Raw genomic sequence first — 26,705 nt, forward strand, 5'->3', positions numbered from 1 at the left:
TTCTGATCCTTCTATGAGGATTGGTATGCTTTTTTTAGTTTCCTTTTGTTGTATTTTAAAAAAGCTTCCCAATCATCCACTCACTTTTACTACCTTATATGCCCTTTCCTTGACTTTTATACAGTTCTTAGTTTCTCTTGTCTGCCATGGTTGCCTATCCCTGCCATTTGCGGTCATCTTCTTCTGTGGGACATAGCTATCCTGCATCTTGTGAATTATTCTCAGAAACTTCAGCCACCTCTGCTCTGCCATCATCCCTGCCAGTATCCTCCTCCAATCTATCCGGGCAAGCTCCTCTCTCATGCCTCTGTAATTCCCTTTATTCCATTGCAATACTGATACATCTGACTTGTGCTTCTCCCTGTCAAATTGCAGTATGAATTCAATCATATTATGATCACTTTCTCCTAATAAGGTTAGGGTTATTACACAACACCCAATCTAAGATAGCCTTTCCTCGAGTAGGCTCAAGCACAAGCTGCTCTAAAAACAAATTCCCTCTCTTGCGATCCAACCCCAACCTGATTTTCCCAATCCCCTTGCATATTGAAATCACTCATTACAATTGTGTAGTTACCCTTATTACATGCTTTTTCCAGCTCCCTTTGCAACCTCAACCCCACACCTTGGCTGCTATTTGGAGGCCTATATATGATTCCCATATTTTTTTTACCCTTGCAGTTTCTTATCTCCACCCATAAAGATTTAACATTCTTTGATCCTATGTCACCTCTTTCTAAAGATGTAATTCCATCTCTTACCAATAGAGCCACATATCCACCTATGCCTTCCTACTTGTCCTTTCAATACAAAGCATATCCTTTGATGTTAAGCTCCCAATTACAGGCTTCTTTCAGCCATGACTCAGTGATGTCCACAATGTCATACCGACTAATTTTTATTTGTGCCACGAATCGTCCACTTTATTCCGAATGCTATGCACATTTAAATACAGCACCTTCAGTCCTGCATTCTTTGCCCTTTTAAATATCTGCATACCTCGGCTCTGTTTTGTTCCCTCTGGTTCATTCCCTTCCTACCTACATCCATGACATTTCACACACTCTGGATCTTTTCAATGATTTCAGGTTCCCTGGCCCCCATCAACTTATTTTTACTATTGATGTCCAGCCCCTCCACACTTCCATCCCCCAACAGGAAGTCCTCAACCATTGCCATTTCTTTCTGGACACCAGTCACTACCAGTTTCCTTCCACCACCACTCTGCTCCTCCTAGCAGAACTTGTCCTCACTCTAAATAATTTCTCCTTTGGCTCCTTCCACTTCCTTCAAACAATTGGTGTAGCCATCGGCATTCATATGGGTCCCAGCTATGCCTGCCTGTTTATCAGCTATGTGGAACAGTCTATATTCCAAGTTTACACTGGTGACTGTCCTGCACCTTTCCTATGCTACATCGATGACTGCATTGGTGCTAGTTCCTACACCCATGCTGAACTCGTTGACTTCATCGACTTTGCCTCCAACTTCCTCCCTGTCCTCAAATTTACCTGGTCCATTTCTGACAACGCCCTCCTCTTCTTGATCTCACTGTCTCCATCTCTGGAGACAGCTTAGTTATTGTTGTCTATTACAAACCCACAGACTCTCACAGCTACCTGGACTATACCTCCTCCCACCTTATTACTTATAAAAATACCATCCCCTTTTCTCAATTCCTCCGTCTCTGCCACATCTACTCTTGGGATGAGGCTTTTCATTCCAGAATGAAGGATTTGTCTTCCTTCTTCAAAAAAAGGGGCTTCACTTCCTCCACCATCAATGCTGCCCTCAACTGCATCTCTTCTATTTCACACATGTCCGCTCTCACTCCATCCTCCCGCCACCCTGCCAGGGATACAATTTCTCTTGTTCTCACCTACCACCCCATCAGCCTCTGCATCCAGCACATAATTCTCCACAACTTGTGCCATCTCCAACAGGATCCCACCACCAAGCACATCTTTCTCCCCCTCTCCCCCCTGCTTTCTGGAGGGATCGCTCCCTATGCAACTCCCTTGTCCATTTGTCTCTCCCCACTGATCTCCCTCCTGGCACTTACCCTTGCAAATGGAACAAGAGCTACATCTGCCCCTACACTTCCTCCCTCACTACCATTCAGGACCCCAGACAGACACTTCACCTTTGAGTCGGTTAGGGTCATATACTGTGGCTCCTGTATATCAGTGAAATCTGACATAAATTTGGAGACCCTTTGCCAAGCACCTACACTCCGTCTGCCTGAAAAAGTGGGATCTCTCAGTGGCCACATATTTTAATTCCACTTCCCATTCTCATTCTGATATGCCTATAGTTACCTCTTCCACTGTCGTCATGAGGCCATACTTAGGTTGGAGGAAAAACACCTCATATTCTGTCTGGGTAGCATCCAACCTGATGGCATGAACATCAATTTCTCGACCTTCTGCTAATGCCTTCCTCACCCCCCTACACCATTCCCCATCCCTTTTCTCTCTCTCACCTTATCTCCTTGCCTGCCTATTGCTTCCCTCTGGTGCTCCTCCCCCTTTTCTTTCTTTCTTTCTTTTTTTCTTTCTTTCTGTCCTCTTCTGTCAGACTCCCCCTTCTCCAGCCCTGTATCTCTTTCACCAATAAACTTCCCAGCTCTTTACTTTATCCCCATCCCCCGCTGCAGATTTCACCTATCACCTTGTGTTTCTCTCTCCCTTCCTCCCACCTGTTAATTCTATACCTCAGCTTTTTTTCTCATCTTGCTGAAGGCTCTTGGCCCAAAACATTGGCTGTACTCTTTTCCATAGATGCTGCCTGCCTGCCCTGCTGAGTTCCTCCAGCATTTTGTGCATTTTGAACAGATTTCCAGCATCAGAAGATTTTCTCTTTTTTGTGATTTAACTTGCAAATTCTATTCTTGGTGGTAACCCTAAGATGACTGGATTGTTACAAAGCCATATTTATTTTAAGTTGTTGAAAGGACATTGATGGTAATATTGGCATTGTCATCCCCATTTTCCCCCGACAGAGGAGTTGTTAAGGGTTAACTTCATTCATGACTGTAGAATCAGACATACCAGAGTTGAACAATGACACAGAGTTTAAGACTATGCTGCCAGCGTGATGTTCCCCTTTGATCGTGTACATATTTTCCCACATTCCAAAGACGTGTAGGTTGGTAGATTAACTGGTTGTTGTAAATTTTCCTGAGTGTAAATAGGTGGTAGAATTGGTATTGAGCCGATGGGGAAAAAGGTTGCAGGGAAAATTAGAGAGAATTGTTTGCTCCGTGAACTTGCCTAGGCTTGATGGGCCATACAGCCTCCTATGATGTAATGAAATAGGTGATCCTGTTGATTTCAAACATTACTAAACTGAAATAAATATGGTTTTACAACAGTCCAGTCATTTTAAGGTTGCCACTGAAAGTAGAATTTACAAGTTAAAGTCCCAGCACAATAAGGAAAAGCTACAAAACATAATATGTTACAAGTACTTATCACTGAAATATCTTGATCAATAAGAAACAAGAGACATTCAAGGACTGAAGAGAGTACAAACAAAGGATAAGAGGTTAAGAGCTCAGAATAGGATTATGTGTTTTGAAAACTAATTACTAAGGAACTTTCAGCCAGAGAAGTGTCATGCTTATCAGATGGTTAGGGATCAAATAAAAAAATAAACTATTTGACTAAGAATTCTTTTGAACCTTGGTGGGAATATTGAATTGAATTTTAATTGAAACTGCAAAGGTGGTATGTGCAAACTCAATATGAGTGATTACTTTAATAACAGATATCAGAAATTTCTGTACACAAAATATTTAATGTGGAGAACTAGTTTCTAGATAGAAAAGTACTATCTGTTAACATTTTTTCTTCATGCTAACAAGAATATGTGAAGTTTGTTCAGTCTATTTAATGCAAATATTCAGGAACAAAACAGCATCAGTTGTCTTTTTTCTGAGGGAATACCACAACAGTATCCCCTCTTTCTGGATACCACAGTGGAAAGGAGGAAAGCAATGCCACTTTACTGTGCTAGTTAGAATTAAATTGGCTGAAAAATCTTCTGCATTTATAATTGCTAATATGAATAGTTATGTACCCGTGGGTGTCTTGTACCTGTCACGTGGCCATGATGTAATTGAAGTTATGCTGGACATGAGGTGATGGTCTTGTGATGGGGAGTGATGTCATTTTCCCACCAGTGAGAGGTCATGTGATAGTTTTTTCAACCGGGTACAAAAGGAGAACCTTTGTGGGCAGTTTGTGGCTGAATTCGCTACTGATTCCACACTGCTGCGTATTCCGATGTTATGATGCAGTTTCATTTAAGAGTGGAGTTTTACTTTTTGTTTTAATTCTTAAAGGTTATTGCCGGCAGTTTTGCCATATTACTGCCAGTCCAGTCATTGGAGAGTGAAGATTTGAAGTTCAGGAAGTTAAAGATCGAGGAAAGTTGATTTCGACGGTAAAGCAGGTTCGACCTTGTTTGATTCTCATTCGGAAGGAATTCGTCAGCTATACCCATAATAACCCCTGTTCTGCCAGAAGAAAAGAGGGCTGGGTAAAATTTTGCCAAAGGAAGGTCAGTGCCTTTAAGCTGTTTCATTGTTCTTCATCGTAAATTCTTTCATACTTCGACTGGGCTAAGCCGTAACGCCACAAAAGAGAATTTATTATCAACGAAAGCCTTTCCTTTAACAGACTGTAAATCATTTTGGTCTTTCGCATTACTACTTTGTGAACTGTTTTCACAGTACCGCTTTAAGAACTGTTCGAGCTGCCGTATCGTAGCTGACTTCCGGTTATGTTAGGCATTTGTTTACTTGTGGGTTTTTACTGTGTTTAATAAATGTTTTATTTGTTATACAAAAAACCTGCCTCAATTATATATTCATTGTTGCTGATTTGTAACAAATGGGGGCTCGTGGGATGAACTATTTTTGAGTTTAAATGCTTGTTTAATATTTGATCGGTGTTTTGGAAAAGGGAGATACCCAATTCTTTTGTTTGATTGGCTTGCGAATGGTATTCAGCAACAATGAATATTGATGACTTTCTGCTTCGCCTAATGCAGAGTTGTTAGTGAAGGCGGAAAACAATGTTGTATTTGAGATTGCTAATAGATTGGAATTTAAAGATATCTTGAGGTCTGCATCAAAGGCTCTAATACTGAGAAAAGTCACGTCACACTATGTAGATTCAGGATATTTTAATGAGTCAGTTTTAGATTCATTTCCAATAAGTACTCTAGAGATGCAGTTACAAATCGAACAAATGAAGTTGGAACAAGGTAAAGCGGACTTGGAGCATTGTAGGTTAGAAGTTGAAAATAAAAAGAGGGAATTTGAATATGTGATGGCGGAATTAAGGTCTGAGAATCAGTCTCCTGGTTCTAAGAAAACGTTTGTTGTTAGTCAGGAAATTAAATTGGTTTCTCCTTTTTGTGAAACAGAAGTAGAAAAATATTTCCAACATTTTGAAATGATTGCTCTGATTTCAGGGTGGCCGAAAGACAAATGGTCAGTGTTGTTGCAGAGTGTAATTAAAGGCAAAGCACAACAGGTTTATGCAGCTTTAACTGCTGAGCGAGCGCTTGATTATGATATTGTGAAGCAGCAGATATTGAGTGCATATGAGTTGGTCCCAGAAGCGTATAGAGAAAGATTCAGAAATCTGTGGAGAAAACGTATGTGGAGTTTGCCTATGATAAAGCTGTGTGTTTTGAGAGATGGATTTCCTCTAAAAATGTAAATGGGGACTATAATAAATTGAAAGAGCTGATTTTAATGGAAGAATTTAAAAGAAGCATTCCTGTTGAAGTAAGGACATACTTAAATGAGACAGACATTGATACATTGCAGGACTCTGCTAATTTAGGTGTTGATGAGTATGTCTTAATTCATAAGAATAAATTTTCTCAGGGTAGAACTTTTAAAAGGAAAAATAACACAGAGTCTCAAGGTAAATCAGAAATTAAATCAGAAGTTGGTGAGAAGGGTAATGAAGAAGGAAAACCTGTGAAGGAAAGACAGTTTGGTCCCATTTGTAATTATTGTAAGAAATCTGGTCATGTAATAGCTAACTGTTTCCGATTGAAAAAGAAAGAGAAGGAAGCAGGCTCAGGTGCTTGTGTGCAACATACTGAAACACCTGTAAAATCTCAGGGTTTGATAAACACAAATGAGGTTTTGTTAGAGTCTGACCAAGTTAAAAGGGGATATGATCATTTTATAACCGAAGGGTTTGTATCCTTGGAAGAAGGATGTACTGCAATGCCAATAAAAATTCTTAGGGATATTGGAGCTTTGCAATCATTGATGTTAGATAATGTGTTAAAGTTTAATGAAGAGTCTGATACTGGTGAGGTAAATTATATACAAGGTGTTGGGAGTGCCCTTATGCCAGTACATTTACATAAAGTAAATTTAAAGTCAGGGTTAGTTACAGGACTTGTTAAAGTAGGACCACAGCCTAGCTTACCTGTGAAGGATATTTCTTTATTGTTAGGTAATGACTTGGCAGGTGGACAAGTTTTTCCTGAAGAGCATTTGACAATCGAGTCAGAGGAACCATAGACAAATTCTAACACAGATTCTTCCTGTGTTGTGACTAGAGCTATGGCTAAAAAGATTGATGCACAGAATGAGATTGTTACTCATAACTGTTCAACTCAGGATTTGAGTTTTGAGGATGTGTCAGAAACTTTCTTACCTTCATTGTTTGATCAAGATTCTTGGAGTAAGTCTGACTATGAAGATCTATCTCTGTCTTGGAAGGAGATGATAGCAGAGCAGAGAAGAGGTCCTGTGTAATGGTCCGGATCGGTTCCCCTTTAAATTTAGTTAGGTTGCATTATGATCCGGACCATTGACTCTTTGTTCCCTTCTAATTCTGTTTCACATGTCCCTTGAGCTCGGCAATTAAGGTGATCTACTCTCGACCTGAACCAGCAGCTTATAAGCCCCTGGCTTTAGCCATTCGGGGCAAGAATGTTAAGAAGCCTTCGCAAGTTGCCATCGCTATGACAAGCCAGAGTTATCCAGCCCACATTGGAGTACCAGCAATTCATCTTCCTTCACCAGAGTGGGTCTGAGCAAGGTCAATCTGCCAGGGCTGAGTTGAAGGCGGAGTCCTGACTTGACGTTCATGCCCATTGTTTGTGTCTACCCCTCGAAGAGTCCCGGCTCAGTGCCTGAGTGGAAGGTGGAGTCCTGGCTCGACGTTCATGCCCATTGTCTGCGTCTACCCCTTGAAGAGTCCCGGCTCAGTGTCTGAGTTGAAGGTGGAGTCCTGGCTCGATGTTCATGCCCTGTGTTTGCATCTGTCCCCTTGAAGAAGAGTCCCGGCTGGATGCCTGATCTGAAGGAGAAGTCCTGGCTCAAGGTTCCTTGTCCTGTGTTTTGGTGTCCATGGTTCTGGCTGTGGCAATCCATGTTCCCACTGTCTAAGTCCAAGGGCTGCAGCTGTCCATGTTCCCACTGTCTAAGTCCAAGGGCTGCAGCTGTCCATGTTCCCATTGTCCAAGTCCAAGGTCCAGGGCTGTCCATGTTCCCACTGTCCAAGTCACGGCCGCGGCGATCCCAGTTTCCAAGCCCCAGGTCAGCGGCGATCCAAGTCCCTAGTCCCCTAGTCCAAGGTTCGTGTTCCTCTTTGTCCTCTTTGAGTTCCTGATTTTCTGTGTAGCGAGTAATAAACACTATTTTATTGTACCTAAGAAAGACGTGTTTGTGTCCTGCTTGTGGGTCCTCTCCCAGCACCCTTGCCCCCAGCTCGTGACATCCTGAGATTATAAAATTAAAAGAACAAGCTCTACCAGATAGTGAAATTGAGAAGGTGCCAGTAGGATATTATTTTGAAAAAGGAGCATTGATGAAGAAGTGGAGATAGCCTACAATTCCTGCAAGTGAGGAATGGAACATTGTTTACCAGGTAGTTGTCCCTAAAGTTTATCGAAATGAGATTTTAACTTTAGCTCATAATGTGCCCTTAGGTGGACATCAAGGGGTAAGGAAAACTGTGGACAAGATTTTAAAACATTTTTACTGGCCTGGTTTAAGAAAAGATGTGGCGATGTTTTGTAAAACATGTCATACTTGCCAAATTGTGGGTAAACCAAATCAAGTTACACCAGTGGCTCCATTGCAACCTATTCCAGCATTTGGTGAACCATTTTCTAAAATTATTATAGATTGTGTAGGTCCATTACCAAAGACAAAAACTGGGTATCAGTACTTGTTGACTATCATGGGCACTGCGTCTAGGTTTCCAGAGGCAGTACCACTTAGGAATATAACAGCTAAAACTGTAACAAAGGTGCTTATAAAATTCTTCACTTATTTTGGGTTACCCAAGGAAATACAATCTGATCAAGGCAGTAACTTTATGTCTGGATTGTTTCAACAGATAGTTTATAAATTGGGAGCTAAGCAAATCACTTCATCTGCATTCCATCCAGAATCGCAAGGTGCCTTGGAGAGGTTTAATTCTACCCTCAAGAATATGATTTTCCATTAGAAAAAATTACTTATAATTTAAGAGATAAATATGAAACATTTTTGAAAATTTGGAGCCCTTATTTACAAAAGACAGGATTAAATATATAGATGCTTTGAAGATGAAACAATTGGTTATTAGAGGAAAGAAATAAATATACATATTAAAATTATTACGAATTCCATGGAGCATGTGGAGATCTTCCAACCACCAGGCATTCTTTCTGTCTTTCTTTCTTTCTTTTTTTTTCTATAGGGCAGTTAGGGGGGAGGGGTTAAGGGGAGGGGGTATGGGTTATATACATTGTTTTTTCATACTTTGTAATCATTTAAAAATGCAATAAAAAATTATTAAAAAAAAAGAATATGATTAGGACGTATTGTGTGGAAAATGAAAGTGATTGGGATGAGGGTATAAACTTCTATTTGCAGTAAGGGAATCGGTACAAGAATCCTTAGGTTTCAGTCCATTTGAACTTGTATTTGGGCATTGAGTTAGAGGCCTTATTAAAAGAACAATGGATTAACAAACAGGTACACACTAATTTGTTGGACCATGTTTTGAAATTCAAGGACAGGTTACATAAAGCTTGTAGTTTAGCTCGGGAAAATTGGCTCAGGAGAAAATGAAAACCTGGTATGATAAAGAAGGATGAGGACATTTAAACCTGGAGATAGTGCTGGTTCTTTTCCCAGTGCAAATGAATCCTTTACAAGCTAGATTTCATGGTCCTTACGAAATTGTGTCTAAAATCAATGAGGTGGATTACATGATAAAAACTTCAGATCGTAGAAGACGAACACAACTTTGCCATATAAATATGAGAAACAGTCTGCTACTGAAAAGGTAGGACTTCTTTTCAGAGCGGGCCGCGGAGTCCGTGGAAGCAGAGTCCTGGGCTTTGGCTAAGTGGGAGTTCATGGAAGCAGAGTCCTGGGCTTTGGCTAAGGGGGCTTCGGCGTAAGGGGACTTCGGTAAGCTTGTGTGATTGCTCACTGAGGGGAAGAAGGTAAGGTCGCTAGGTGCTTTTTAGACTTATTCTATTAATCCAGTTCAGGTATGGGGGAGACAGTCAGAGCAGTGGTGTGCTCCGTATGCAGTATGTGGGAAGTCAGGGTCAACACAGTTGTCCCTGATGACCACACCTGCAAAAGGTGCGTCCAGCTGCAGCTCCTAGCAGCCTGAGTTAGGGAGTTGGAGCAGGAGCTGGATGAACTACGGATCATTTGGGAGGCAGAGGCAGAGATAGATAGGAGTTATCAGGAGGTAGTCACACCAAAAAACCAAGAAGTCCAGAGAGGCAGGGGGAGCAGGCAGAGAGAGCAGAGCACCCCTGCGGCCATTCCCATTAACAATAAGTATACCGTACTGGATACTGTTGATGGGGATGACCTACCAGGAATGAATTGTAGTGGTCCTGCCTCTGGCACAGAGGTTGAACCCTCAACTAGAAAGGGGAGGAGGGAAGAGAAGAGAGCGATAGTTTTAGGGGACTCTATAGTTAGGGGGGCAGATAGGAGATTTTGTGGGGCAGATCGGGAGTCTCGGATGGTATGTTGCCTCCCTGGTGCCAGGGTCCGGGACATCTCAGATCGGGTGCAGGCTATTCTTGAGAGTGAGGGCATGAACCCAGATGTAGTGGTCCATGTAGGGACCAATGATGTAGGTAAGGTGAGTGAGGGAGTCCTGCTTAGAGAGTTCAGGGAGTTAGGAGTGAAGCTGAAAGGCAGGACCTCCAGGGTGACAATCTCGGGATTGCTACCTATGCCACGTGCGAGTGAGGCGAAGAATAGAATGATTATGCACATTAATACGAGGCTGAGAGCATGGTGCAGGAAGGAAGGGTTCAGGTTTTTGGATAATTGGTCTTTGTTCCAGGGACATTGGGATCTGTTTCGAAGGGATGGTCTACATCTGAACCGGAGGGGTACTAACATTCTTGCAGGAGTATTTGCCAGTGCTGTTGGGGGGGGTTTAAACTAGATGTGCAGGGGGCAGGGATCCAGATCCAGAGGGTTGGTCAAAAGGAGCATGGGGTTAAATGTGTACAAGGTTTGGGTGATCTTGAGAAGGTCATCAAAATTCAGGGTGCAATTTGCCTGATGGAAGTTCAAGGAGCTGGGTTAGGTACAGTAGACAGTGTTTTAAGCAAAGAGAGGAGGAATGGGCTAAGAATTCTATACTTGAATGCGCGTAGTGTCAGAAATAAGACAGATGAGCTTGAAGCTCAGATGAAAATGGGGAACTACGATATTGTTGGGATAACGGAGACATGGCTGCAAGGGGATCAGGCCTGGGAATTGAGTGTACCAGGGTATACGTGCTATCGTAGAGACAGAAATATGGGAAGAGGGGGTGGGGTTGCCCTGTTGGTGAGGAATGAGATTCAGTCCTTAGCAAGAGGTGACTTGGGAACAGGGGAAGTAGAGTCTGTGTGGATTGAGCTGAGGAACAGTAAGGGTAAAAAGACCCTAATGGGTGTTGTGTACAGGCCCCCAAACAGTAGTGTGGATATTGGGTACAAGTTGATTAGGGAGTTAACATTGGCATGTGCTAAAGGTAATGCAGCCGTTATGGGAGATTTCAACATGCAGGTGGACTGGGAGAATCAGGTAGGTGCTGGACCCCAGGATAGGGAGTTTGTGGAGTGTCTAAGGGATGTATTTTTGGAACAGCTTGTGCTTGAGCCAACCAGGAACGAGGCTATTTTGGACTTGGTGATATGTAATGAACAGGAATTGATAAGTGATCTTGAAGTAAAGGAGCCATTAGGAAGTAGTGATCATAACATGATAAGTTTTTATCTACAATTTGAAAGGGATAGGGGCAGATCAGAGGTGTCAGTGTTGCAATTAAATAAAGGAGACTACGGAGCCATGAAGGAAGAGCTGGCCAAAGTTAAATGGGCGGATGCCCTGGCAGGAAAGACAGTGGATCAGCAGTGGCAGATATTCTTGGGCATAATACAAAAGATGCAAATGCAGTTCATTCCAATGAGAAGGAAGGATTCAAAGAGGGGGAAGGGGCCACAGTGGTTGACAAAGGAAGTCAGAGATTGTATAGCATTAAAGAAAAAAAAGTATGACAGGGCTAAGATGAGTGGGAATACAGATGATTGGGGAAGTTTTAAGGAACAGCAGATCTTAACTAAAAAAGCAATACGGAGAGAAAAAAATCAGGTATCAGCTCAGTCTAGCCAGGAATATAAAAGGGGATAGCAAAAGCTTTTTTAGCTATGTGAAGAGAAAGAAGATAGTTAAGAACAATGTTGGCCCCTTGAAGAATGAATTGGGAGAAATTGTTATGGGAAACAGGGAAATGGCAACAGAATTTAATGCGTACTTTAGATCTGTCTTCACCAGGGAGGACACAAGCAATCTCCCAGATGTATGGATGGACCAGGGTCATAAGATATCAGAGGAATTGAGACAGATTGACATTAGGAAAGAAACTGTGATGAGTAGACTGGTAGGACTGAAGGCTAATAAATCCCCAGGTCCAGATGGTCTGCATCCGAGGATTCTAAAAGAGGTGGCTCAGGAAATTGCGGATGCATTGGTAATCATTTTCCAATGTTCCTTAGATTCAGGATCAGTTCCTGAAGATTGGAGAGTGGCTAATGTTGTCCCACTTTTCAAGAAGGGAGGGAAGGAGAAAATGGAGAACTATCCCCCTGTTAGCCTAACGTCAGTCGTGGGGAAGATGCTTGAGTCCATTATTAAGGACGAAATAGTGGCACATCTTGATGGTAGAAATAGGATTAGGCCGAGCCAGCATGGATTTACCAAGGGCAAATCATGCTTGACTAATCTGTTGGAGTTTTTTGAGGGTGTAACAAGGATGTTAGACAAGGGTAAGCCAGTAGATGTTGTGTACCTAGATTTTCAGAAGGCATTCGATAAGGTGCCACATAGGAGATTGGTGAGTAAAATCAGAGCTCATGGCATTGGGGGCAGGGTTTCAACATGGATAGAAAACTGGTTGGCAGATAGAAAGCAAAGGGTAGCAGTGAATGGGTGTTTCTCAGACTGGCTGGAAGTGACTAGTGGGGTTCCACAGGGCTCTGTATTGGGACCACAGCTCTTTACGATTTATGTCAATGATTTAGATGAGGGCATTGAAAACTATATCAGCAAGTTTGCTGACGATACTAAACTGGGTGGCAGTGTGACATGCGAAGAGGATGTTAGGAGAATACAGGGAGACTTGGATAGGCTGAGTGAGTGGGCAGATACTTGGCAGATGTCATTCAATGTGAATAAATGTGAAGTTATCCACTTTGGAAGCAGGAACAAGAGAGCAGAGTATTGTCTGAACGGTGTCGAGTTAGGTAAGAGAGAAATGCAAAGAGACCTAGGAGTCCTAGTTCACCAGTCAGTGAAGGTGAATGAGCAAGTGCAACAGGCAGTGAAGAGGGCAAATGGAATGTTGGCCTTTGTTACAAGGGGAATTGAGTACAAGAGCAAGGATGTTCTTTTGCATTTGTACAGGGCCCTGGTGAGACCACACCTGGAATATTGTGTACAGTTTTGGTCTCCAGGTTTAAGGAAGGACATTCTGGCAATTGAGGAAGTGCAGCGTAGATTCACTAGGTTGATTCCTGGGATGGCAGGGCTGTCTTACGCAGAGAGATTGGAGAGATTGGGCTTGTACACGCTGGAATTGAGGAGATTGAGAGGGGATCTGATTGAAACGTTTAAGATAATTAAAGGATTTGATAGGATTGAGGCAGGAAATATGTTCCAGATGTTGGGAGAGTCCAGTACCAGAGGGCATGGATTGAGAATAAGAGGACAGTTATTTAAAACAGAGTTGAGGAAAAGCTTCTTCTCCCAGAGAGTTGTGGAGGTGTGGAATGCACTGCCTCGGAAGACGGTGGAGGCCAATTCTCTGGATGCTTTCAAGAAGGAGCTGGATAGATATCTGATGGATAGGGGAATCAAGGGATATGGGGAGAAGGCAGGGACTGGGTATTGATAGTGAATGATCAGCCATGATCTCAGAATTGCGGTGCAGACTCGAGGGGCCGAATGGTCTACTTCTGCACCTATTGTCTATTGTCTATTGACTATGACTGTTGTGGTCAATGATAATGAGTTTGATCTCACTCGAGACATAATGGATAATTCATTTGAAACTCATTCTGAACCCAACATTGTTTCTGCCAGGTTACCAAACTCAACCATTCTGGAAAATATTGATGAGAAATTAGAACATTTACAACCAGAGCAGAAACAACAAATGAAACAATTAATTTTTAAATATAAGGATTTGTTTCCAGATGTTCCTAGAAGAGCTACTATGATCATAAGAATTTATTATCAACGAAAGCCTCTCCTTTAACTGACTGTAAATCATTTTGGACTTTCGCATTACTACTTTAAGAACTGTTCAAGCTGCCGTGTCGCAGCTGACTTCTGGTTACATTAGTCGTTTGTTTACTTGTGGGTTTTTACCATGTTTAATAAATGTCTTATTTGTTATAAAAAAAAAACCTGCCTCAATTATATATTCATTGTTGCTGATTTGTAACAGAATAAAAAAGCATTATGACCTTGAGCAAACAAAATGAGTGTATGGCATGATTCAGAGATTAAATGCTAAGTAACAAAAGGAGATGAAAAAAAACCTGAAATCTAAGAAGCAGCTGATTACTTCTCACAAGGTAGTGGAAGGATATAGCTTATACTGATATAATTTAAAATGTGATGAGTCACAAAAGGAATTATTAATATTTCTGGTTAAACTATCCTGTAAATAAAATAAAAGCAAGTCAATGCCTTAACTTTTTTTAAGCTTTAACTTTAGCTCATGTTTTAAGGCACTTTCAACAACTGGAAAGAGAAGCAGAAGAGTCAGCAGTACGTGTTTTGTGCCAAGAGGAACCGATACTGACAATTATTCAGGAAACTGATTAAGGAACATGGTCAGTATAATGGTGGAAAAGAAACTAGTTGTTTGCTTTTTTTCTTCATATTATTTTTTTCCTGTTTAAATAGTTTTACTGATTATAATCTCTTACCACCTCATCAGAAGTGCTGAATGACAGCAGTAAAGTTAAGAGGAGGATCTTCATTTCTTCTGTTTCTCTGAAAGCTTACTTGTTTGGTAGATATCTGCAATGGAAGAGACAAGGGACTTACACCCAGTTGCACCATGGTGGTAGTTAATTAAACTTTTATTGCATTTGATATAGCTATTCAACGGTATCTTTAAACAAAGCAGATAAAAGAATAAAGGCTATATTATTGTTGCAATGCAGGTCAGCAAACCTTTACCAGAGCCGTTTTCAAGTTTCCAACATTTGGAACATGGAAGGAAATTGATGTTACGTAAACCAGTACGGTATTAATAATTTGAAAGATTCAGGAGATACAATTTTTTGAAGATTATTTTTAATTAACATTGTATCTTGGGAAACTGTTGTAAAATGGCATCTTTATGCAAAGTAAAAATATTCCTAAACGACAGATCCATACAAAAATTGACTGTTTGCTATAAAGGGTTACTGTTATTTCTGCACATTGATTTATGCATAATTAAGTATCTTGTGAGATTCTGGTAATTTTCATTTCTATTTGGTATCTCAATTGTAAATGAAATAAACAGGTAGAACTGGGCTGTTTTTTAAAGTAATATAGAAAGGAAACCAAATGCTATTATTTTACAGTTTTTAATTGCACTTGAATATGATTAGTCCCAGAGAGCTACTGATTATATATGCAACTCTGCTTCCAAGGCACTACTTCAAGGAGTGGCCTGGGCCCAGACTTAGAAAATGTACATGCAAAGCAGGAAGTCAACTCAAAAATATTCATGCATAAATAGTGATATAAATATGACTAAATATATTCAAGGATTTCATTAGACTTTCTTCTTCACTCAAGACAATTTTTATTCCTCTAATATGCAGTATATTGAGTAGACATTGTGATCCACCATTAAAGTCAAAGTCTTCAAATAAGATCTTTCCAATAAAACATTCTCTCATGCAAGTCATGTGTGAGAAAATTGAACATGCTTCATTTTAAATAGCTGTTCATTTGTCATGTTAAAATCTGATGACGATTGTGGTAATCTCTACTTTCTTGGAGTTCAAATAGAATTGAAATATTGAGAATAAAGATTTGCATTTAAAAAGTTCTTTTCTAAACCTCAAGACAAAGCAATTTACAAGAACAAGTTATATAAAACCTTCCATGAAGCAAAATGACAACTCACCAGTGTATTATCAAAGGAAGTTAAAACCACCCACAGGAAACATTAATATATCGGTATCCACCAGTGAGAGGGACCTTGATGAATGTGAGGACAGTGTAAAACATACTGATATGCTGGAACAGGACAGTATTCAGAAAGGATGTGCTAGAACTTTTGAAAAAATGCTCAGATAGATAAGGCCCCAGGGCTGGACAGGATATACCCCAGGATACTACAGGAAGTCAGGGAGAGACTACTGCACCTAGGTATCCTTACTAGCCACAGGAGTAGTACCAGAAGCTCAGAGGGTGAAAAATGTTTAGGGATAGTCATTTCTTCACTATTTTTGGTTGGTGCGGCTGTAACAAAACCCAATTTCCCTCTGGATCAATAAAATATGTCTGTCTGTCTTTGTGAGAGGCAGATCATTTTTCACGAGGCTGATTGAATTCCTTGAGGATATGTCAAAACAAATTGATGAACATAGAGCAGTGGATGTAGTGTATGTGGATTATAGTGCTTGGAAATAGATACAGAGGAGATGTCAGGGGTAAGTTTTTCACGCAAAGAGTGCTGGGTGCATGGAATGCACTGCTGCCGATGGTGGTAGAGGCGGATACAATAGGGTCTTTTAAGAGACTTTTAGCTGGGTACGTGGAGCTTAGAAAAACAGACAGCAATGCAGTAGGGAAATTCTAGGCAGTTTCGAGAGTATGTTACATGGTTGGCACAACATTGGGCCGAAGGGCCTGTAATGTGCTGTAGATTTCTATATTCAATGTTCTGTTCAAGGATACAGGGCTGTGTGGTTTAAGAATTGGTTTTCTCACAGAATACAGAGCATGGAAATAAATGGATAATATTTTGACTGGAGATTGGTGACCAGTGTTCCACAGTGATCTGTTTTGGGACTCCTGTTCTTTGGAATTATTATACATGACTTGGATGAGGAAGTGGAGAGGAGGGGCAATACGTTTACTGATGACATGAAGGTTGGTGATGTTGTGGATAAAGTAGAAGGTTGTTGCAGGTTACAAAGGGATATATTGTTGGATGCAGAGCTTGCCTGAGAAGTGGCAAATAAATTTCATCCTGGAAAAGTGTGAGGTGATTTACTTTGGAAAGTTAAATTTGAAAGCAGAATACATGGTTAATAACAGGAAGAGCTGTTAAATTTTTCAATCTTTAAGGACTTTAACATGCCAATGAACAGCTATCTAAAATGAAGAATGTTCAATTTTCTCACACATGACTTGCATGAGAGAATGTTTTATAGGAAAGATTTTATTTGAATACTTTTACTTTAATGGAGATTCAGAGTGGAGGAACAGAGGGATGTTGTGCTCCACATCTATAGATCCTTACAGTTGCCAAGCAAGGTGTTTGTGTGATTAAGGTGGCATACATTGTGTTGGTCTTCATTTGTCAGGGGGATTGAGCTCAATAGCCGCAAAAGAGTATTGCAGTTCTACAAAACTCTACTTAGACCAAACTTGGTGTATTGTGTTCAGTTCTGGTTGCCTTATCATAGGATGGTTGTGGAAGCTTTTGATAGGATGCAGAGGAAATTTACCATGATGCAGCCTTGATTTGAGAGCATGTCTTATGGGGATTGTTTGAGCAAGCTGGGTTTCTTTTTTCTTTGGAGCAAAGGATAATGAGAAGTGACTTGATGGAGGTGCAGATCAATTGGATATTCAGAAATGTTCTTTTAGAGTAAAATTAGCTAATACAAAGGGGTACAATTTTAAGAAGATTGGAGAAAAGTATGGGATTGATGAATGTCAGGAGTAAGTTTTTTTTTAATACGCAGAGTGTGATAGGTGTGAGGACCAACCTGCCAGGGTAGTGGTGGAAGCAAATTTAAGGGACATTTAAGAGACTCTTAGATATGCACATTGGATGAAAGAAAAAAGGAGGACTATATTGAGTGAAGGATTAGATTTGATCTCAGAGTCAGCTCAACATAATGGACCAAAGGGCATGTATAATGCTGTAATGTGTTATGTTCAGGGGATATAGATTGTGCAAGTCATCTGATTGGACTTTGGTGAGCAAAAGTTGAATTTAGTTACACTCACAAAATACTGGAGGAACTCAGGCCAGGCAGTACCTATGGAAAAAAGTACAGTCAATGGTTTGGGCCGAAACCCTTCAATAGGACTGGAGAATAAAAGCTGAGGAGTAGATTTGAAAGGTGGGGGGAGGGGAGAAAGAAAATCCAGGCGACAGATGAAACTTGGAGGGGGAGGGATGAAGCAAAGAACTAGGAAGTTGATTGATGAAAGAGACAGAAAGCCATGGAAGAAAGAAAAAAAGTGGGAGGGAGGAGCACCAGAGGGAGATGATGGGTGGGCAAGGAGATAACTTGAGAGAGGAAGAAGAGAATGGGAAATAGTGAAGGGGGTGGGCGTGGAGACATTACTGGAAGTCTGAAAAATTGATGTACATGCCATCAGGTTGGAGGCTACCCAAATGGAATTTAAGGTGTTCTTCCTCCAGCCTGTACAGGCACGAACTGTACAGAAAGGGATGGGTTGCACTTGAATCTGAGGGGGACCAATATCCTGGCAGGGAGGATTGATAAATCTATTGGGGAAAGTTTAAGCTAGAACTGCTGGGAGGTGGGAACTGAATTGAAGAGACCGAAGAAGGGGTGGTTGACTCACAATTAGAGAAAGCTTGGAGACAGTGTGAGAGGGAGGACAGACAGGTGATAGAGAAGGGATACACTCAGACTAATGGTTTGAGATGTGTCTATTTTAATCCAAGAAGCATCATGAATGAAGCAGATGAGCTTAGAATGTGGATCAGTATTGGAGCTATGATGTTGTGGCCATTACAAAGACTTGGATGGCTCGGGGCAGGAATGGAGGGCCAGGCTTTAGATGTTTCAGAAAGGACAGGGAGGGAGGAAAAAGAGGTGGGGGTGTGGCACTGTTGATCAGAGATAGTGTCACGGCTGCAGAAAAGGAGGAAGTCATGAAGGGATTGTCTACTGAGTCTCTGTGGTTAGAAATTAGAAACAGGAAGGGGTTAATAACTCTACTAAGTGCTTTTTATATACCACTCAATAGCAACAAGGACAGATAAGGAGACAGATTTTGGAAACAGGTAATGATAACAGGGTTATTGTGCAGGGAGATTTTAATTCCCAAATATTGATTGGCATCTCCCCAGAGCAAGGGGTTTAGATGGGGTGGAGTTTGTTAGGCATGTTCAGGAAGGTTTCCTGACATAATATGCAGATAAGACTACAAGAGGAGAGGCTGTACTTGATCTGGTATGGGGAAATGAACCTGGTCAGGTGTCAAGTCTGTCAGTGAGAGAGCATTTTTGAGATAGTGATCACAATTCTATTTCCTTTACCATAGCATTGGAGAGGGATAGGAAGAGACAAGTTAGGAAAGTGTTTACTTGGAGTAAGGGGAAATATGAAGCTATCAGGCAGGAACTTGTAAGCATAGATTGGGATCTGATGTTCAGGGGATACTTGAACTAATTCTTAAACTAGTTAATATTTCTTCAATGTGTCTCAGACAAGCTTTGATACAATTTAAGGTTGTTCACAGGGCTCATATGTCCAGGGGTAAGTTAGCTCTTTTTTACTGTCATATAAAACCTGTTTGTGATAGATGTAATTCTGAAGTAGCTTCCTTGACACATATGTTCTGGTCTTGTCCTCTTCTAGGAAAATATTGGAAAGATATTTTTGATATTATTTCAGTAGTTCTGCATGTTAATTTACAACCTTATCCTATTACTGCAATCTTTGGACTACAGTGATAGACTCCAGTCATTTATCCTCATCAGCTTGTTGTTTAATTGCTTTTGTGCCATTAATAGCCAGAAGATCCATTTTACTTAAATGGAAAGATTCCAAACCCCCATCACATTTCAATGGCTTTCCCAAACAATAGCATGTCTAAATTTGGAAAAAATTAGGAGTGGTATGGTGGACCCTTCGGTTAAATTTGAAGAAACTTGGAGGCCATTTATTCAATATTTTCATATGATGTAGGTTGATCCTTTCTGAATCCTTTTTTTAGTAATTTTTTTTGTTCCTTTATAGAGGAGCGAAGTTAACAACAAATTATAATTTTAAATGATGAAATATGGCGGCCCAATCTTTCTTTGTTTCTTTTTAGTTTAGTTTTCTTAGTTTAGGGTTTTTTTCATTTTATAAATATCTTTTTCATGGTTAATTACTAAGAGATTGGGAGGCTAAGCTCCATTTGTTACTTGAAATATGTGCTTTTACATGTTAACCATTGTAATCCCAATCTCTAAGTACCATTATCAATATTGTTATGTTTATTAATTTGAAATTTACTAAAAAGATTGAAAAAGAAAGACAAGGGCATGATGTTATGTGTTCTGAGTTGGTGAGGAAGGACAGGCAGGGGACAAAACATAAATGTAGCCAGAGGGGTTGAAATGTGTCTATTTCAACACTAGGGGTATTAGGAATAAAGGGGATGAACTTATAGTATGGATTAATACGTGGAACTATGATGTTGTGGCTGTTACCAAAACTTGGATGGAAGAAGGGCAGGATTGGCTGATGTAGGTACCGGGGTTTAGGTGTTTTAAAAGGAATAGGATGGGAGGTAGAAAAGTGTGGGGGGGGGGAGTAGAATTACTGGTCAGGGATAGTATCACAGCTATAGAAAGGGAGGACGCTATAGAAAGGGAGGACGCTACAGAGGGAGAGTCCACTAAGTCAGTTTGGGTGGAAATCAGAAATAGAAAGGGATCAATCACTATGCTGGGAGTAGTCTTTAGGCTCCCATATAGCCCTCGGGACACCGAGGAGCAGATAAGCAGGCAGATTTTAGAATGGTGCAGGAAATACAGGGTTGAAGTTATGGGTGATTTCAACCTCCCTCATATTGATTGGCACCTCCTGACTGCAAGGGGGATAGATGGGGCTGAGTTTGTCAGGTGTGTTCAAGAAGGATTCTTGTCACAGTATGTGGACTGGCCAATGAGAGGAGAGGCTATACTGGATCTAGTTTTGGGTAATGAACTGGTTAGATGGCAGACCTCTTGGTGGGGGAGTATTTTGGTGAGAGAGATCACAACTCCCTTAGCTTCAGCATAGCTATGGAAAAGGATAAAAACAGACAAAATGGGAAAGTGCTTAACAGGGGAAGTACTGACTATGAAGGGATGAGGCAAGAACTAGCGAGAGTAAATTGTAAATATTCAAGGGTGAAAGCACAGAAGTAATGTGGAGGAAGTTTAGGGACCACTTGTGCTGGGTTCAGGATAAGTTTGTCCCACTGAGGCAAGGAAAAAATGGTAGGAAAAGGGAACACATGAGGCTGACGAAACACATGAGGTAACTCGTCAAGAGGAAGAAAGAAGCGGCTGTTAGATATGTGAAGCAGGAAGTAGGAGGGGATTATGAGAAATATAGGATAGCCAGGAAGGAGCTTAAGAAAGGACTTTGGAGAGCTTGAAGGAGGCATGAGAAAGCCTTGGCATGTAGGATTAAGGAGAACCCCAAGGCGTTCTATGTGTATGTGAAGAGCAGAAGGATAACAAGAATGAAGGTGGTGCTGCTAAAGGAGAAAGAAGGCAACATGTGCCTGGAGGTGGAGGAGGTTGGAGAGGTCCTAAATGAATACTTTGCTTCAGTATTCACAAGTGAAAAGGACCTTGATCAGGGTGAGGTCGAAATAGAACAAGCCTGTGTGCTGGACAATCTGGAGATTAAGGAAGAAGAAGTGTTGGATCTTCTTAAAAACATCGAGATTGATAAATCCCCAGGGTCGGATGTGATATACCCAGGTTACTGTGGGAAGTGAGAGAAGAGATCATTGAAACAGTAGCTATGATCTTTGAATCCTCTTTGGCTGCAGGGGAGGTGTTGGAGGATTGGAGAATGGCAAATGTAGTACCCTTGTTTATAAAAGGTAATAGGGAGAATCCTGGGAACTATAGACAGGTGAGTCTTACGTTGGTGGTCTGCAAGCTATTGGAAAGGATTCTTAAGAATAGGATCTACGAGCATTTGGAGAAGTATGGTCTACTCAAGGATAGTCAACATGGCTTTGTGAAGGGAAGGTTGTGCCTCACGAACCTAATTGAGTTTTTTGGAGAGGTAACAAAAGAAATTGATGAGGGTAGGGCAGTAGATGTGGTCTACATATATTTTAGAAAGACATTTGACAAGGTCCCCCAAGAGAGACTCATCCAGAAAGTCATGAGGCATGGGATCAGTGGAACCTTGGCTGTTTGGATAAAAAATTGGTTTACAGGAAGAAAGCAGAGGGTAGTAGTGGAAGGAAAGTATTCTGCCTGGAGCTTGGTGACTAGTGGAGTGCCGCAAGGATATGTCCTGGGACCCCTGCTCTTTGTGATTTTTTTATAAATGACCTGGATGAAGAAGCGGAAGGATGGGTGAGTAAGTTTGCGGATGACACAAGGATTGGAGGAGGTGTGGATGGAGCTGTAGGTTGTCGAAGGTTATAAGAGGACATAGATAGGTTGCAGATTTGGGCAGAAAAGTGGCAGATGGAGTTTAATCCGGATAAGTGTGAGGTGACACATTTTGGTAGGACAAACCAGAAGGCTGAATACGGGATTAATGGTCGGTTACTTAAGAGTGTGGATGAACAGAGGGACCTTGTGGTTCAAATCCATACATCCCTCAAGGTTGCTGCACAGGTTGATAGGGTAGTTAACAAGGCCTATGGGATGATAGGCTTCATAATAGGGGGATTGAGTTTCAGAGTAGAGAGGTCATGTTGCAACTCTACAAATCTCTGGTGAGACCACGCTTAGAGTATTGTGTTTAATTCTGGTCACCTCAATATAGGAAGGATGGGGAAGCTATGGAGAGGATGCAGAAGAGATTTATCAGGATGTTCCCTGGATTGGAAAACAAGTCTTATAAGGCAAGGTTAGCAGCATTGGGACTTGTCTCTTCGGAGCGTAAAAGGATAAGAGGGGACTTCATGGAGATCTACAAGATTATGAGAGGCATAGATATGGTGGATAGCCAGTACCTGTTTCCCAGGGCATGAATAGCAAACACCAGAGGGAATTGGTACAAACTTAAGGGAGAGAAGTTTAGGGGAGACATCAGGGACAAGTTTTTTTTTTTACACAGAGGGTTCTGGGTGTCTGGAATGACTTGCCAGGCATGGTGGAGGCCAAAACATTAGGGTTATTTAAGAGCAAACATGAGGAAACCTGCAGATGCTGGAAATTCAAACAACACACACAAAATGCTGGTGGGACACAGCAGGCCAGGCAGCATCTATAGGGAGAAGCGCTGTTGACGTTTCAGGCCGAGACCCTTCATCAGGGTTATTGAAGAGCATTTTGGACAGGTACATGGATGAAAGAAAAATAGAGGGTTACGGGGTAGTGTGGGTTTAGTACTTTTTTAAAGAAATATATGGATTGGTACAACATTGAGGGCCAAAGGGCCTGTACTGTGCTGTAGCATTCTACAGTCTAATGTCTAGTGAAGGAGCTTAAGAAGGAAATTAGGAGAGCCAGAAGGGGCCATGAGAAGGCAGGCAGAATTAAGGAAAACCCCAAGGCATTTGACAAGTATGTGAAGAGCAAGAGGATAAGACGTGAAAGAATAAGACCTATCAAGTGTGACAGTGGGAAAGTGTGTTTGGAACTGGAGAAAATAGCAGAGATACTTAATGAATACTTTGCTTCAGCATTCACTATAGAAAAGTGTCTTGGTGATAGTAGTGATGACGTGCAGTACACTGAAAAGCTTGGGCATGTAGTTATTAAGAAAGAGGATGTGCCGGAACCTTTGGAAAGCATCAAGTTGGATAGGTCACTGGGACTGGATGAGATGTATCCTAGGCTACTGTGGGAGGCGAGGAAGGAGATTGTTGAGCCTCTGGCGATGATCTTTGCATCATCATGGGGACAAGACAGGTTCTGGAGGATTGGAGGGTTTTGAATGTTGTTCCTTTATTCAGGAAAGGGAGTAGAGATAGCCCAGGGAATTATAGACCAGTGAGCCCTACCTCAGCAGTTGTTAAGTTGATGGTGAAGATCCTGGAAGGCAGGATTTATGAACATTTGGAGAGGTATAATATGATTAGGAATTTTCAGCATGGTTTTGTCAAGGACAGGTCATGCTTTATGAGCCCGATTGAACTTTTTTGAGGATGTGGCTAAACAAATTGATGAAGGAAGAGCAGTCAATGGATTTCAGCAAGGCATTTGATAAGGTACCTCATGCAAGGCTTATTGAGAAAGTAAGAAGGCATGGGATCCAAGGGGACATTCCTTTGTGGATCCAGAACTGACTTTCCCATAGAAGGCAAAGAGTGGTTGTAGACGGGTCATATTCTGCATGGAGGTCGGTCACCAGTGGAGTGCCTCAGGGATCTGTTCTGGGACCCTTACTCTTCATGATTTTTATAAATGACCTGGATGAGGAAGTGGAGGGGTGGGTTAGTAAGTTTGCTGATGACGCAAAGGTTGGAGGTGTTGTGGATAGTGTGGAGGGCTGTCAGAGATTACAGTGGGACATTGATAGGATGGAAATCTGGGCTGAGAAGTGGCAGAGGGAGTTCAACCCAAATAAGTGTGAAGTGTTTCATTTTGTTGGGTCAAATATGATTACAGAATATAGTTTTAATGGTAAGACTCTTGGCAGTGTGGAGGACCAGAGGGATCTTGGGGTCTGAGTCCACGGGACGATCAAAGCAGCTGTGCAGGTTGACTCTGTGGTTAAGAAGGCATATGGTGTATTGGCCTTCATGAATTGTAGAATTGAATTGAGGAGCTGAGAGGTGATGTTACAGCTATATAGGACCCTGGTCAGACCCCACCTGGAGTACTGTGCTCAGTTCTGGTTGCCTCACTACAGAGAGGATATGGAAGCCATAGAAAGGGTGTAGAGGAGATTTACAAGGATGTTGCCTGGATTGGGGAGCATGCCTTATGAGAACAGTTTGAGTGAACTCGGCCTTTTCTCCTTGGAGCGACAGAGGATGAGAAGTGACCTGATAGAGGTGTATAAGATGATGAGAGGCTTTGGTCATGTGGGTTGTAAGAGGCTTTTCCCTGAGGCTGAAATGGTTGCCACAAGCGGACACAGGTTGAAGGTGCTGGGGAGTAGGTACAGAGGAGATATCAGGGGTAAGGTTTTTACTCAGAGAGTTGTGAGTGTGTGGAAATGGCTGCCAGTAACAGTGGTAGAGGTGGATACGATAGGGTCCTTTAAGAGACTTTTGGATAGGTACATGGAGCTTAGAAAAATAGAGGGCTATGGGTCAGCCTAGTAATTTCTAAGGTAGGGACACAACTTTGTGGGCCGAAGGGCCTGTATTGTTTTGTAGGTTTTCTATGTTTCTAAACATCAGAGGTGCAGAGGGACTAAGGAGTCCCAGAAGGTTAATTTACAGGCCTATGGTAAAGAAGTCAAATGCAATGTTGGCGTTTATTTCAAGGGGAATAGAATATAAAAGTAAGGAGATATTGCAAAGGCTTTATAAAATGCTATTCAGGCTGCACTTGGATATTGTCAACAGTTCTGGGCCCCATATCTCAGAAAGATGTGTTGTCATCGGAGAGAGTCCAGAGGAGGTTCATGAGGATGATTCCGGGAATGAAGGGGGTTAACATAGGGGGAGTGATAGGCAGCTTTGGGCCAGTATTCACTGGCATTTAGAAGAATGTGGGGGGATCTCATTGAAACCTACTGAATGTTGAAAGGACTAGATAACGTGGATGTGGAGAGAATGTTTCCTAAGGTGGAGGTATCCAGAACTAGAGAACACAGCCTCAGAATTGAGGGGCAACTTTTTTAGAACTGATGTAAGGAGGAACTTTTTTTAGTCAGAAAGTAGCGAATCTGTGGAATACTCTGCCACAGACTGTGGTAGAGGCCAAGTCTGTGGATATACTTAAAGTGGAAGTTGATAGGTTCCTGGTTGGTCAGGTATGGTAAGAAGGCAGATGTATGGGGTTGAGTGGGATCTGGGATCAGCCAGGATTGAATGGTGGAATAGAATCGATGGGCTATGTGGCCTAATTCTGCTCCTATGTCTTATGGTGTAAAAGAGCAAAGATGGGAAAATTTAGTGTGAAGTTAGAGGACTGTGAAACTTGTAAAGATCATCACAATGCAACTAAAACATATAAGGGAAAAAAGGTGAAATATGAAGGTAAGCTGGCCAATAAAATAAATGAAAGAGATTCTGCAGATGCTGGAAATCCAGAATGCAAAATGCCAGATGGACTCAGCTGATCAGGCAGCATCTATAGAAAGGAATAAACAGTTTACTTTTCAGGCTGAGGCCCTTCATCAGGACTGGTTAGAGGCTTCTTCTACCTTCATTTCTAGTCCTGATGAAGAATTTCAGCCAAAACATTGACTGTTTATTCCTTTCCATTGGTACTCCCTAATGTACTGAGTTCATCCAGCATTTTATGTTTTAAGTTTATCAGGTTTATTATCAACAGCATGTAACATGAACTTTGTTAACTTAGCAGCAGCAGTTAAAAAATAAAATGATATAAGTTTTCTTTACATGTTTATAAAGAGCAAAAGAGTGGCATGAGTGGGCATTGAACCACTAGAAATTAACACCAGAGGAGTAGTTACAGGGGACAAAGAAATGATGGACAGACTGAGTAAGTCTTTTGTATCAGTCTTCACTGTGGTAGACACCAACAGAATGCCAGAAATTTGAGAGAATCAGGAGGCAGAATTGACTGTAACTGGTATTACTAAGCAGAAGGTGCTTGGTAAGCTGAAAGGTCTGAAGGTACATAAGTCACTTGGACATGATGATCTACACCCCAAGATACTGAATATTGAAAGGCCTAAGTAAAGTGGTGATGGAGAGAGAGTTTCCGATTGTGGGAGAGTGTATGACCAGAGGGCACAGCCTCAGAATAGGATATCCCTTTAGAAAGTAAGACAATAAGATATAGAAGCAGAATTAGGCCATTTGGCCCATTCAGTCTGCTCTGAAATTTCATCATGCCTGAACTATTTCCTTTTCAGCCCTAATCTCTCGCCTTTTCCCCGTA

The 26,705-nt window shown here is 41.5% G+C and overlaps 1 protein-coding gene across 2 annotated transcripts in view; it reads right to left on the minus strand.

The window, feature by feature from the left end:
- Window positions 1-26,705, minus strand: part of LOC132379183 (tissue-type plasminogen activator-like) — a 313,799-nt gene that overhangs the window by 76,318 nt on the left and 210,776 nt on the right. For both annotated transcript variants that reach the window (XM_059946856.1, XM_059946857.1), the window contains one exon: window positions 14,497-14,590. In XM_059946856.1, coding sequence (XP_059802839.1) covers window positions 14,497-14,550 — 54 coding nt within the window. In that variant the 5' untranslated portion in view covers window positions 14,551-14,590. The remainder of the gene's footprint in view (window positions 1-14,496; window positions 14,591-26,705) is intronic.

The sequence above is a fragment of the Hypanus sabinus genome, chromosome 21, assembly GCF_030144855.1.
Source record: "Hypanus sabinus isolate sHypSab1 chromosome 21, sHypSab1.hap1, whole genome shotgun sequence".
NCBI classification, from domain to species: domain Eukaryota; kingdom Metazoa; phylum Chordata; class Chondrichthyes; order Myliobatiformes; family Dasyatidae; genus Hypanus; species Hypanus sabinus.